The sequence below is a fragment of the Sorex fumeus genome, unplaced genomic scaffold, assembly GCF_029834395.1.
Source record: "Sorex fumeus unplaced genomic scaffold, SorFum_2.1 ptg000030l, whole genome shotgun sequence".
NCBI classification, from domain to species: domain Eukaryota; kingdom Metazoa; phylum Chordata; class Mammalia; order Eulipotyphla; family Soricidae; genus Sorex; species Sorex fumeus.
In genome coordinates this window covers 20,108,879-20,124,657 of record NW_026606087.1, presented here as the reverse complement: position 1 = coordinate 20,124,657, position 15,779 = coordinate 20,108,879, and the positions used below count along the sequence as shown (strand labels likewise).

Genomic DNA, 15,779 nt, shown 5'->3' with positions numbered 1-15,779 from the left:
TTTTGGCAGAAATCCCTCCAGATTTAAGTGTTAAAATTTCGGAATTTCAAAATCACATGGCCCTACTGCAGGCACGCAACATCATATGTTATTCATAACAGCAATAGAACACAAATTGTCTATTGTTGCCCTTTCAGCAGATCTGAGTGTTGGGGTAAAATCTCAAATAATAATGGCGGGTCTGGTGTCGAAATATTGAATGTGATCAAAGTAGGGAGAGAGTAATGTGGAAATCATCTGCCCCACAGGTAGGGGGAGGGTGTGGCATGGGGAGGGACCCAGACTGGATCCTCCAGCTCCTGAACGGCCATGATCCTAGAAGCACACAAACCAATCTCGGAACCCAGCGACTTTTGGCAGAAATGCTTCTGGACTGTGAATGAAGCCACAGCTCCATGCCACCCTGGGTGGGAAAGGGTGTTGTCCCTTCCACCTTTTCCTCTCAATGGCAGCATGGTGACCGCCACCATCTTTCAGAGCCTATTGGACAGAGAGGTACGAGCTTGCAGTGACGAGATGCGCGGGGTCTCTCGGGATGTGGGATGGAACAGGCCCCTCTCCCTGCCCTGACAAGACCCTGAGTTGTTGTCCACGACTGGCTCCTCCGTCTCTTGGACAGCCATGATCCCAGAGGCACACAAACTAATCTCAGAACCCAGCGGTTTTTGGCAGAAATCCCTCCAGACTTAATTTATCTATAATAATTTCTAAATTACAAATTACTGATGCCAATAGTATGAATTATATAAATTCACTATAGATTACAATTGGCAAGAAGAATGAACCGAGACTACATTAGATGCAGAAAAGGGTGAATTTTACAAACAAAATATTGAATAAAAGTCAGCATATAATATGTACATGTTGAATTCTGCCATTAACATAAAGGTTTTAATCGAGCAAAACCAATGTTTGGTATATTAAGTCAAGTATTTCTAGAGATGCTCTAAATGAAATAGAACATGAGGAAGTCTCTGAGGTCTGGGCTCCTGGTAATGCAGATATTTGATGAAGATTCTGCTTATGTAGCATTTCACTTGGAAAACCTGAGAGAGAGAGAGACAGAGAGACAGAGAGAGAAAGAGAGAGAGAGAGTATGTGTGTGTGTGTGTTCAGAGTTTGTGTATCTGCATACCTTTCATATATATCACCTTCATAACACCTTAAAAATATTTCAAAACATTAAAGAGTCTATCAACACGTAGATAGAAAGTTTGCAATTTCTGCCTATGGAGATGAAAGAAAAACTACTAAATTGTGGGTTATATTTCTTTTGCATGGTGTTTTACTCACCTTTGTCCTGTAACGCAATTTGTTGCTTATGCAGTAATGCCACCTCTCGTCCCAAAGCTTTCTTTTGTCTTTCCAATTCATTCCGAAGCACCAAAATTTTTAATTGCAAGCACTCACTTTCTTTTTTCTAGATAAATAAAAGAATGGGTGTATTTTTTTAAATGTTAAAGTCATGACTACGAATAATCACACAACCACACCCTTTCTGTTTCAAGATGTGCACTAGTTTAATATTTCCTTTTAATACTTCAGTACTCATCTAAAGATATCCTTTTTGGAGGGTGGGGTAGGGGGCACGTCCTGCAATGCTCAGAACTTACTCCTGACTCTGCAATCAGTAATTTCCACTGCCGGTACTGGCGGTGCTCAGAGAACCACAGGGGATACCAGGGATTGAACCGGGTTTGCCATGTGCAAGGCAGATACTCTAATCTCTCTTGCTCCAGACCTAAGGGTATCTTTATCGACTTAAATTATCAACACCTATCATTTTAGTGGAAAGAATAAAGACATGAACAAAGAATAACTGGAGGAATAAATCTAGTCTGCAGTCAGTACTTTCTAAGAACCTAAAAGATACCTCAAAATATCTCAGACTGTTTGCCTGTCTTTATAATACAAAAGAACAAAAGTATAAAGAAATGAAATTCACAAAAAATTAAACTTACGTACCAAAAAAGTATAAAAAATTAAAATTAAGTATCATATGACATAGCAGTTCTACTCGTTTACATACATACATACATACATACATACATACACACTCAAGACAATCTAAAACATGCCCACACAATTAGAAACATGCTTAAAACATACTGCAGGGGTCGGGGGGGGGCAAAAAAAAGAATATGTTGGGGAAAAAAATACTTTCAGTAAAGAAAAAAGGCAATGCTTCTAAAAATGGAAATTCTAGGAGAAAAAATAACTGGAACTAAGAAAAAAATTGTGAATGAGTTCAATAACAGGACCACAGGTGAGAGACGACTACTGTTGAACCAAAACAAATGGCAATAAAAGATGTACAATCCAAACATTACATACACAGATTCACAGATTTTATATATTATATGTGTGTACATATACACTATATATATATGTATACACACATATTTGGAAGCTCATCTCTGTATAGGACCTGTGGAATTACACAAAAAAATCCAATATTTGTGTCATCATGTACTGGCAAGAAAGGAGAAAAAAGGCAGAACTAAAACACTGTTCAAGGATACAGTGATTAAAACATTCACAAATTAGGCAAAAGAAATAAATCTAGAAAATAAAAAAATCGGTAAACTGCAAAGAAATTAAAAAAATCATAGATAAACCAAAAACATGGCTTATTTATTGGGTCATTAAAATTGATTAAATTAGCTAGGCTGGCACCAGTGTGACAGTGCAGTGAGTAGGGCACTTATCATGCACACGGCTGATCCAGGTTCAATCCCCAGCACTACATATGGTACCCCAATACCCGCTGGGAGTGACCCAGGAACACACAACCAAGTAGCAAGTTCTGAGCACCACCAGGTATGGCCTCCAAATCAAAATAAGCAAATAAATAAAATGAACTGGGATAATCAGGAAAAGAGGAAGGGGGAAAAAAATAACAACCCAACCCAGAAAATGCTAGTATGCGGAATTAAAAAAACCAAAACCACAAAACATAAAAGAATAATCACAACTGTTCTGTGTACCAGAAGATAATAATTTAAGAATATATATAACAACTCTATGCTCACAAGTTTGATGACATAGAAGAAATGTACCAATATCCTCAAACAATCTATTCAAATTTAGCCTGAGAAAAAGAGATCTGGATAGACCTTTATGTAAAAAAGAAGTCAAATCAATAACCTCCCTAAACAGAAATTACAGGTCCAGGTATTTTCACTGATGAATTCTATAAAACATCTAGATAAATCCACAATGAAAGTCCTTTAAATACAGAGTAACTTTCTAACTCATTCTATGAGAAAACTCTCACAAATAACCCTAATATCAAAAAAGGTAGCACTGTCCTCCCGTTGTTCATTGATTTGCTTGAGCGGGCCCAGTAACGTCTCCATTTTGAGACTTGTTGTTACTGTGTTTGGCATATTGAATATGTCACGGGGAGCTTGCCAGCTTTGCCGTGCGGGCGAGATACTCTCGGTAGCTTGCCAGGCTCTCCAAGAGGGGCAGAGAAATCGAACCCGGCTCAGCTGGGCTGGCTGTGCGCAAGGCAAATGTCCTACCGCTGTGCTATCGTTCTCACTATAAAATTCTTCATTTATTATCTTATTATTTCTCATGAACACAGATGCAAAAAATTCTGGACAAAATATCAACAGATCTAATGTGTAAGTAAAATGACACACTATGGTCAAATTATAGTATTAACCTTCAGTAATTAGTACATCAACAAAGATAAGAAATAAAAGTCATGTAATTATATCAAAAGATGCTGAAATAACATGTAACAAAATTCAAAATCTGGGTTTTTTTTTTCTTTTTGGGTCACACCCGGCGATGCTTAGAGGTTACTCCTGGCTCTGTACTCAAGAATTACTCCTGGCAGTGCTTGGGAGACCATATGGGATGCTAGGAATTGAACCTGGGTTGGCCACATGCAAGGCTAATGCCCAAAATCTGTTTTACAATGAAAACTCAGCAAGTTAGGAATAAAGAAAAGGTAAAGGTAAAGGTAAAGGCCCTCCCGTTGATCGTCGATTTGCTCGAGCGGGCCCAGTAACGTCTCCATTGGAGACTTTGTTGTTACTGTGTCTGGCATATTGAATACTCTCGGTAGCTTGCCGGGCTCTCCGAGAGGGGCGGAGGAATCGAACTCGGGTCGGCCATGTTGGCCGCTTGTAAGGCGAACGCCCTACCCGCTGTGCCAGGAATAAAGAAAACCTTACCCAATTTAATTTTTTTTAAAGGCCCCAAATTCCATACGAACACCAGAACATCATATTTTAATAGTGAGAAACCAAGTAGTTTTTTCCTAACCTGGAGAGCAAGACATTGATTTCCCTGTAAATACTCTACTGAGAATATACTAAAAGTCCCAGCTATGCAATAACCACCCTCCCCCTCCTCAAAAAAGGGGCAAGTAAAAGCTATACATATAGGAAAGAAAAAAGCATTGTTTTTTTGTTAGGGACCACACCCAGGTGTGCTCAGGGCTTACTTCTGGCAGTACTCAGGGGACCATATGTGTGATGTCACGAGTCGAACCAGGCCAGTCACATGCAAGGCATGAACCTCAACCACTGCACCACCTCCCTGGCCCAAGAATGAAAACTTGTTTTAAAGTGATCTGATTGTCTATGGAAAATAGTTCAAAATAAAACCTGTCCCCCATCCCCAAATGAAACTGAAAACTGGGACTCGAGCAATAGTACAGTGGGTAGGGCAATTGTTTTTGCACACAGCCGACCTGGGTTCGATTCCAGCATCCCATATGGTCCTCCGAGCACCTCCAGGAGTAATGCCTGAGTGCAGAGCCAGGAGTAACCCCTGAGTATTGCCGGGTGTGACCCAAAAAGCAAAAATAAACAAACAAACAAAAAACCTTCCTTGAATTGGTCATCAATTATAGTAGCAAAACTGTAACCTACAAAGTTTTTTTGAGCAAAAGTAATAAAATTTTTGTAGAAGCTGAAATAAAAGTCATATTATTAACATATAAAAATTAACTAGGTATGAATCTAAGAAAATGTGTGCAATATGTAGAAGAAAATATGTACAATATCTAAGGCTAGGGAAGGCGCTCAATAGTACAGCACATCCCTTGCATGTATGAGGCCCTGGGTGCAACCTCCAGCACTGCAAGGAGATCAAAAAACTGTACAAGATCTACATGAAGAAAACTACAAACTTCTAATAAAAGAAATCAAAAGAGGAGTGAGCGGGGGGAGAGAGCCAGTGCCAGAGCAAGCGCAGGGAGGGCGTGTTTGTCTGGCACATGGCTGACTCGGGTTCAGTTCCTGGCACCTCATATGGTGTGCAGAGCCAGCCAGGAGTGACCCCCAAATGGAACACAGGAATAGGAATAAGCCCTGAGAACAGCTGGCTATGGCACAAAAACAAAACAGAAATCAGGAGATCCAAATAAACGGAGAAGTAGTCTATGTTCATGAATAGGAAGAAAATATTATAAAAAGATATTGATTTTTCCCAACAATCAATGGTTCAGTAAAATTCTAAGCAAGATACTTTGCAGACATCAACAAATAAAATTTCAAATAGAGAGTCAAATAATCTCAAAGAGCAAATTCACTATTGGCGGTAAAAAACATAGTTGAAAAATCTGACAGTATTCCATGCCAAATCCATATGGAATCTAATTAACAGTAATCAAGACAAGGTAGTATGAATAAAAGACAAATAAGCAAAATAGAATACAGCCCAGAAACAGAAGCATTCAAATGTTGTCAACTGATCTATGACAAAGGAATTTTCTAAGGCAATTCAACAGAGAAAATATAGTCTTTTTACCAAATCAGGCTAGAGCTACTGCGGGAACAACAACCACCATTAAAAAAAATCTTTGATATATATATTTTACACACTGAAAAAAGTTCAATCAAGTTGAATCATAGACCTAAAATGTGAAATAAAAAATTATCTGATTTACAGCAGAAAACAGTGGAGTAAATCTAGGATAAACTTGTTTATGATTATTTAGACAAAAATTAATTTCCAAATGAGAAAATTTTTAACCTTCATTAAAATTAAAACTTCTGTTCTACAAAAACTGCTGTTAGGTAAAAATGAAGATAAATTACAAACCAAAAGAAAATATTTGAAGACCACTTATGAATTACTCAAAATATACAAAAAAATCTCTAAAGTTCAATAATAAGAAAATAAACCAACTTAAAAATGGACAAAATATCTCACCTGATCAAAGATTTACTGATGGACAAAAATAACAAAAAAAGGAACCTGACAGATAGCTCCAAGGACTGAATGCACGCTTTACATGCAAGATGTCAGAGTCATCATAGTCACTGCTGGGAGTCACACCTGGGTAGAGCGCCAGGTGTAGCTTCCAAGCACCAATGGATGCATCAACGAAACAAAAGAATATCAAAATATGCTCATTATTAAATGTTATTACCAAACCGCAAATTTAGATACAATCAGATACCAAAACATACCTAAAAATAGCAATGCTTTGCATGCATGAGCTTGTGGGTTCAATCCCTGGCATTGCCTTACATTGGCATCAAATGCATTCCCAACTCTGCCAATGTACCACAACCAGGTAAGTGACCCCAGTATACCACAAACAAGTGTTGGATTCCCTAGTGCACTATGAAAACAAAGGGGAAGTTTTCTTTTAAAAAACAGTGTTTTCAAAAGCTAATATAGTAAAAGCTGGTGAAAATGTAGAGCATTGGAAACTTCCTTTCTTTTTTTTCTAGTAATACGGAATGGTATAGGCACATATATTTCATAGTGGTTGAGTAGTTTCTTACAAAACTAAACTCGGCTCACCAAATGATCCAACAATCAAGCTCACAGATAGCTGCCAGATCAGTTGTAAACTTAGAGGCCAAATAAAAACCCACACATGAAGTCTATAAAAGCTTTTTCAGAGTCACCAGAATTTGGAAGAAACCAATGTGTACAAATAATGGAGCATTATTCAGTAATAAAAAAAAATGAGCTTATCACACTAATGAAAAGGCATGGAGAAAATGAAAAAGCATCGTATATGTTAAAGAAGCCAATCTGAAAAGGCAACATGCTGGACAATTCCAACTATATGACATTTTGAAAAGGACCAAAGCATGGAAAATGACTTTTGACAGTTGTATGGAAAGCACTTTATAGCTATCATTTCTCACCCAAAATGCTTTCTTCCTATCTCTGAAAATACTGATCATAAACAGATGGCATGGTCATCTGTTAGACATTCAAGCCAAAAAAAATTAAAAAAAAAAAAAAACAAGCTGAAAGACTTATTTCCAAATCATTATTACATTTGACCTGAAATATCTATGGAATATCGAATGTTTCCAACCAAGTCTACATAAACAAAACAAACAGTTATAAAGAGCCCACTGGGTGCTTCTAATGAGAAAGTTTCTGCTTTCTAAAGGTTTGGCCCAATGGATACATAGCATTTTACCTTAGCAATCCACAGTGTGAGAAGAAAGCTCTAGGGGAATTTTTGATAACTGAGAAGAAATATGTAAAATCTGAGGAAGCAATCTTTTTTTCTAGAGGTAAGTATTCCCTTTCGTTAATTAAAAATTTCACAAAATATAAACTGAGGGGCTGGAGAGATAGCACAGCGGATAGGGCATTTGCCTTGAACACGGCTGACCCAGGTTCGATTCCCAGTATCCCATATGGTCCCCTGAGCACTGCCAGGAGTAACTCCTGAGTGCAGAGCCAGGAGTAACCCCTGTGCATCTCCAGGTGTGATCCAAAAAGCAAAAATATATACATATATAAAATATATATATATATATATATTATATACATATAGAACTGTACCTGGGAAGAGAAAGAAAACAAAAAAAAAATTTTGATTCAAAAAGCATTTTTGTGCCCTATATATTTGTTGATTCCAAGTATACTAAGAAACATGGATATTATCAATGGATCGATTTTATTTGGAGTTTAGTATTTTTCTGTACATTGTATCTAATCTAAAAGATGACAGATAAATTAATCTTTTGAAGCCATGCCTGGCAAAGGAGATAAAAGAAAACATTTTGAGGTGGGGTGGGGGTTGGGGTTAGGGTCACACCCAGTGGCACTCAGGGCTTATGGCTCTGCTCTCAGGGATCACTGCTGGCTCACTTGGTGACCATATGGGGTGTCAGGAATCAAACCTGATTTGGTTGTATGCAAGGCATGTGCTCGACCCGCTCTGCTACTGCTACCACTCCTGTCCCAAGAAAATATTTCTAATAAAGAAAATATGGGTGTTCTGTACAAGCTGTTAAATTTTTCAAATATTTGTTTCTGTTTGGTGGGGCCATATCTGGCGATACGCAGGGGTTACTCCTGGCTCTGCACTCAAGAATCACTCTGGCTGTGTTTGGGGGACCATATGAAATGCCAGGGATCAAATCCTGGTTGAAAATATGCAAGGAAATCATCCTACTTGGCCCCAAAATGTTCAAATATTTGATACTATAAAATACACAGTAAGATGCTGGAGAGACAGTACAGGAAGTAAGGTGCTTACCCTGCATACCACTGAACCCAGTTTGAATCTCTGGCACCACAAATGACCCACCAAGCACTGCCTGGACACCCTCCAAGCTCGCAGCCCAGAAGAAATCCTGGTGCAGCCCCACCGTCCTCTCACCACCATGGAGTATGAGAAAAAGTGAAATATTCTCATGAATAAATTGATGTAAAATTAGTTTTTAAAATATGGAATTTCAGAAGGCTAGAAAATACTGAATATCCAGGAGATTTGTCTCCAGTCATGATGTAGGACAAAGGAACACAACCCAACCATTTATACAAGGGTCCCATAATCTGAAAAAGCAATTCAAACCATGGCAGCCACAAATACAAACCCTTCAATTATTACCAGATCAAAGACAGCAAGACATAAGAAGAAAGACTAAATTCAGTTTTCCTCCAGGAATGCATTAAACATTTTGGAGTTAAATTAACGTAGTTAACTAAATTAACAGAATCCAGGGGGAAAAACACGGAGTAATTTTGACAGGGATAGGGAAAATATTTGAAAAATTTAACAACTGTTCATGAAAATAAAAGAAAGGTTCTCAGAAATTACTATTAGAAAGAAATGTCTTTTTTAAAATTAATTTTATTTTGATAAAGTTGTTCACAATATTTATAACATCTAATATCTCAATACTGGTCCCATCACCATTACACCTTTTTACTATCATGCTTCGAATGTTTCTACCCCTGCTCCCAAAGTAGAAATAAAATAATTTATTTTGTATTGCTTGTTATGAATAAAGGTAAAGGTAAAGGCCCTCCCGTTGATCGTCGATTTGCTCGAGCGGGCCCAGTAACGTCTCCATTGGAGACTTTGTTGTTACTGTGTCTGGCATATCCAATACTCTCGGTAGCTTGCCGGGCTCTCTGAGAGGGGCGGAGGAATCGAACTCGGGTTGGCCATGTTGGCCGCTTGTAAGGCGAACGCCCTACCTGCTGTGCTATCGCTCCAGCCTTGTTATTCTTGTTATGAATAATCCACTAAAAATGATCCAAAAAGTTTCCTTAGAGGAAAGTGTGAAGACTGTTGTATTTGACCCTAAAGCCACTAAGTCCTTGTCTTGGTACATCCGTGGTATAGAGTATGAGATGCGCCAATAAACTATTAGGGAGAAATTTCTTAAGCAGCGGAGCCAGGGAGATCTCTTACGTCACAATTGAGCATAAGATCTCTAGCACACCACAACCAAATAAATGGCCATTCCTGCAGCTTATTTATTTGTATTTGGTTGGGGGCCATCGCCACCTGTGCTCTGGGTTACTGACAGCTCTGTGCTCGGAGGGCCTTGTGGTACTGGAGATCAAATCAGGGTGGCCCCCTGCAAAGCATGCACTCAGTCCCCTGAATGAGCCCTAGCCCTAACTATATATTTATTGAAGAAATAATGAATTGTTTCCTATGATGAGAAAAAGATGATTCCCACACTGATAAAATTATACTACATATGAATCAACTGGGCTGGAGCGATAGCACAGTGCGTAGGGCGTTTGCCTTGCACGCAGCCAACAAGGCCTACCCGGGTTTGATTCCTCCGCCCCTCTCAGAGAGCCTGGCAAGCTACCGAGAATATCTCGCCTGCACGGCAAAGCCTGGCAAGCTCCCTGTGACGGATTCGATACGCCAAACACAGTAACAATTGTCACAATGGAGATGTTACTGGGCCCGCTCAAGAAAAATCAATGAACAACGGGAGGACAGTGACAGTGACCGTGATGAATCAAGTATTGAAGGCAAAAAGAATAAATCAAGCACATAAAAGCAATTCAAGGCCGCAGGCATGAATCTGGCAAGAAATTTATATAATAAGTGCTGCAACAAAAACATTACTCAGATAAGACTGCAGGATACAAAAAATGAATTATACTCTTCGATAATAGTAGCAAACACAAATTCAAAAGCAATCTCCTTTGCACTAATGCCCCCGGCCCGGTCCCCAAAACCCTACCTTTCATATAATGTTTAGGAATAATTCAAACAAAGATTTTTTAAAAATCTCTATAGGGAAAGCGGCAAGACATTGAGAGAACTTTTTTTTAAAGGCCTAAATAAAATAAACCCATGTCATATAAATGGGCTGAAGGATGTGCTATTACTAGAACATAACTCTTCACAAACTGAGTCTAAAATTCTTACCAAATTAGAGTTGGGCCCACTCCTGTTCCCGCAGGAACCCTGGTAGGAAGTTGCACTGAGGAGCTGCCATTTTGTCCCGGTCCTGTGAAGCACGCAGCCCTGACAACACTTTCTCATGATCTCACAGACAGTGCACACTGACATCCTGACCCTCGTCACCTATCCACACTATGACACACAAAACTAGTTGCGGCAGTAAGAATTCCATTACAGCTGGGATGATGACAGGCCAAAGAAAGCCTTCTTGGAATCAGCACATGAAAGTCTCAACAAACTAGTTTGTAACAACAGATCTGGTTGAGACAGCTTGGAAAGCAGGAAAGAGAGCGACACACAGTTAGTTACCCCCAGAGAGCTCACAGACGGGGCTGGGGGATGGGGTGGAGCAAATGGTAAACTGAAGACCCTCCTCCAGACTACAAAAGTCATAAACGGGAATGCAGCACAGAACACACCTTGGTGAGAAGGATGGTAGCCCCAATGATTCAACCAGTAATAACCAGCTGTATAACCTCTCTGATAAGGATTTAAAGAGAAAATGATGATCAAAGAAGCAACAGAATGTATAGTCAATGAAACATATGAGACATGAGAGAAGAAATTAGAAAAATACAAGCAGAAATGAAGAAGTGAAAAATCTGATAGTGAAATGAAATCTCACTGCAAAGCTTCAGCAGAAGAGTAACAATAGCTGAGAACAAAATCAGTGAGCTCCAAGATGAGATGGAAAAACCTCCAGAGAACAGCAGAAGATGAACAAAGGCCTCAAAATAAATGAAAAGCAGGCAAGAGGGATGAATTCAAGAAGAACAACTTAAGATTCATCGGGGTTCCAGAGGGCCACGAAGGCAATTCCAATAAAGACCAACAGTCAAAGAAACCATAATTAAGATTAGAGTTGAAGAGCGCATGCATCCAGATTCAAGAGGCCCAAAGGGAACCAGCTAAAAGAGATCCAAAAAGAAACACCCCAAGACAATCCTAGACAGAATGATGAAAGTCAAAGACAGAATACTGAAACATCAAAGTCAATAAAGGATGTCCTTATGATTTACAGCTGATTTATCAAACAACACCCTGTGGGCCTGAAGACAATGGGCCACTCAAAGAAAACACAAATCTCATAAACATTTCAAGTTTCTACAGAAAGATGACACAAAACTCTGTGATAATAATCACACTCAGTGGCAATGGTGTAAATGCACCAATTAAGATTGTGATAGGATGGATTAGAAAATTGAATCTAACTTGCTGCTGCTGCCTATAAGAAACACATTTGAGTGGACAGCAGGTTTGAGCCGGGGGTGGGGGGCGGCAAGGGCCTCATGGGAAGGGGGGCGTAATGGGTCGTACTTCACGCCTGACCGAGGTCGCCAGCTGCCCCCCACGAGCGGCTCTCCAGCACGGCCACGGCCCCGGAGGCACAAGGACTTAGCACAGAGAGTCACCCGCTTGGAGCAGAAAAGCAAATGGACTATGTGTTAAACCGCGCCACCAAGCCTGCCCGGAGGGGAAAGGGTGTTGACCCACCTGCCCACTCCTCTCTGGAAAGAAAGATGGCGGCCGCACGGGAGCCTTGTAGACAGCAGGTTTGAGCCGGGGGTGGGGGGCGGCAGGGGCCTCGTGGGAAGGGGGGCCGTTCTGGGCCGTCCTTCACGCCTGACCGAGGTCACCAGCTGCCCCCCACGAGCGGCCTTCCGGCACGGCCACGACTCCAGAGCACAAAAACCAATCTCTTAACTATCTAACTTTTAATAGAAATTCTTCCAGGGTTAATAAGTAAAATAGCAGAAATCCAAAACCGCGCGGCCGCTATCGCGGCTGCGCGACGTCATTTTATTCTTACACCCAGCTGTAGAAAGCAAATCATTTCACAACGCTGTTTCAGCATATCTGATTGGGGGAGGGGGTCGTAAACTCTAAACAATAATTGTGCATCTTCTATCGAAACAATCTATCTAGTCAAAGTAGATAGAGTGTTAACTAGAACTCATCTGCTTCACAGGAATTGGGAGGGGTGGGAGGTGGGGTTCTATTGGGGTTCGCGGTTAAAAATAAGTATTGGTAAAGGGAAATGTGTTTGATACTTACATGACTGAGACCTAAACCCGAAAGCTCTGTAACTTTTCCCACAGTGATTCAATAAAGTAATAAATATTAAAAAAAAAAAAAGAAACACATTTGAATAGTCAGAGCAAACACAGACTCAAAGGTTGGAAAACAATATATCAAGCAAACAGCCCCACGAAAAGGTTGGGGTGGCCATACTTGTATCAGACAACATCAACTGCAGGCTTCAGAAAGTTACAAAAGACAGAAAAGGTCATTTCTTAATGATCAAGGGATCTGGACATTAGGAAGATGTACACATCATACTTCTAACCATATATGCACCTAATGAGGGACTGGCAGGATACTTAAAACAACTGCTAACAGACTTGAAGAAAGACAATGATAGCAACACAATAACAGTTGGATACCTTAGCACCACTCAGTCACTGCTCAACAGATCAACTAGACTAAAATGCAACAAGGAAACATTGGCTTTGAAGGAAGAAATAAATTAAAGGGCTATATAATATATATAGTTTTTCATCCCCCAAAAGCTGAATACACATTCTTTAATGCACATGGGATATTCTCCAAGACAGACCTATGCTGGGCCACAAAACACACCATAAATACAAGAGACTAAGGAAATTGTGTCAACTAACTTCTCAGACCATGTGCAATTAAGATAGAAGTAATGGAGAAATAACTAAAAAACCTGGGAATTAAGTAGCTCTCTACTGAACAACCTGTGGGTCAGAGGGGAAATCAGATTTAAAAACAAAACAAAACAAAACAGAAGATTCCTGAAAACAAACGAAAATGAGGACATGAGCTACCAGACTTCTGGGACACAGAAAAAGATTATAGCTATGTAAGAATTCATCAAGAAGGAAGAAAGGGCGTACATAAATAACTACACAGCTTAAGAAACTGGAGAAGAACCAACAAAAGGAGACCAAAAGGGCTTAGAGCAGATATTAACTAATTATAGTAAAGAATAATCCAAAAGTGAATGAAACCAAGAGTTGGTTCTTTGAAAAAATAAATAGATCAATACACCACTAGCATAGAAAGAGAGTGACAGAGAATGCTAATCCACTGAATCAGGAAAGAAAAGGGGGACATCATAACAGATATCACAGAAATCCAAAGGAACATCATGGATTCCTCTGAAACTCTTTTGCAACAAGATGAGAGAACATAGAAAAAAATTAATAAATTGATGGACTCTGAGAACCTCCCAAGGCTGAACCAAGAAGATACGGAATACCTAAACAGACCTACCACTATCAAAAAAATCAAAATGGTAGTCAAGAGTCTCCACCAAAGCAAAAGCCCAAGCCCAGATGAATTCACTAGTGAGTTCTTTCAGACCTTTAAAGAAGACCTAGAGTCAATCCTTTTCAGGCTCTTTTGGGAAACTGAAGAAAAAAACAAACAAACAAACAAACAAAAAAAACCACAAACACACTCTCAAACAGTTTCTATGAAGCAAACATTACCGTGATATCAAAAGCAGAGACAATGTAAAAAAGGAGAATTACAGACAGATATCCCTGATGAAAACAGACACAACAATCCTCAACAAAATACTAGCAAATCAAATCCAACAACTCACCTGAAAGATCATACACCATGAACTAGAGTGGGATTCATCCCAGGGATGCAAGAATGATTTAACATAGGCAAGTCAATCAACACCCAATACATCAATATAGGAAGAAAAAAATCATATGATGGGGCTGGAGCAATAGTACAGCAGGTCGGGCATTTGCCTTGCTCCTGGCTGTCCCAGGTTTGACCCCTGGCATTCCATATAGTCCCCTGAGCACTGCCAGAAGTGATTCCTGAGTGCAGAGGCAGGTGTAACCCCTGAGCATCTTTAAGTGCAGTGCTGCTCCCCCACGTCATCTGATCATACCAATAGATGCAGAGAAAGCACTTACAAGATCAAGCACCCAGTCATGATAAAAACTCTCAATAAAATGAGAATTGAGAGCAGCCACACTCACATCCCACAGCCTCCACCATGTAAAGAGCCCAGCTTCATGGCTTTTTATTAAGCTTTCCCCTTAATCATAGAAAAGATGCCAGGTGAATGAAAGCACAGGTACACTGGACTTTGGGCTGAAAATTCTGGGGTTCCCTTGGGAGGGAGGGGGGCAGGTCAAGAACAGTCCCAGTTCTTCCAATCCTGGAGCTCCTGGAGTACATGGCTACCTCCAAATTCCACAATACTGATATCCCAAGTAGGAGCACATCATATTGAATGGGAAAGTAACACAGATGCCAACTAGGCTCAATGAACAAAAAAAGGTTCAACTAGCAATGAACAGTTTTGTAAAGCCCTCAGACCAGGGCTTAATGACTCCATGCTGACATAAAATTTTCATATATTTTCTTTTACTCAAGTATTTTTTAAAAATAATTCCATTAACCATTTAGTTGTAACAAGCAATATGAAGGAAATTATTTTGGACTGCTAAGAGGTGGGGGGCGGCAGAAAATGGGGACAATGGTGGAAGAAAGGTCACACTGGTGATGGTACTGGTGTTAGAATATTGAAGGCCCATAACAACTGTATTATGAGCAACTTTGTACACCACAATGTTACATAAAGTAATTAAAAATTTTAAAATAAGATATCTTTCAAAAAAGAAATAAAATTTTACTTGCTAGCTCAACATTCACAAAGAAAACCTAAGGTCCAGGGATATAGGTCAAAGACCTAAAGTGAATGCGATGCATGTGTAAGCCTCAGATTCAATCCCAGGTGTGACACAGTCCTCCACCCCCCAAAAAATACTGCCTCCCCCAAGAAAAGCTCCAGGCCCAGAAGATTTCCTTGGTAAATTCTACCAAACTTTCAATAACTTCAGCTGTACCATACTCTTCCAGAAAAAGGAAAAGGAAACAAATTACTAACTCAAAGTTTGTAATAACATTACTATCCTGACAACAAAAACAGAAGAAAGATGACATGAAAATAAAACTATATACCAATGTGAGGGTATTTTTTCTTTTAATTTAGCAAACTGAATCTAGTAGTGGACATAAAATCACTTAAGTCATCAGAAACAAGAGGAGCTTTTCC

General features: G+C 39.7%; 1 protein-coding gene across 2 annotated transcripts in view; it reads right to left on the bottom strand.

Annotated features, from left to right (window-relative positions):
- UVRAG (UV radiation resistance associated) overlaps positions 1-15,779 on the bottom strand; it is a 311,864-nt gene that overhangs the window by 145,128 nt on the left and 150,957 nt on the right. For both annotated transcript variants that reach the window (XM_056116060.1, XM_056116061.1), the window contains one exon: positions 1,294-1,420. In XM_056116060.1, coding sequence (XP_055972035.1) covers positions 1,294-1,420 — 127 coding nt within the window. The remainder of the gene's footprint in view (positions 1-1,293; positions 1,421-15,779) is intronic.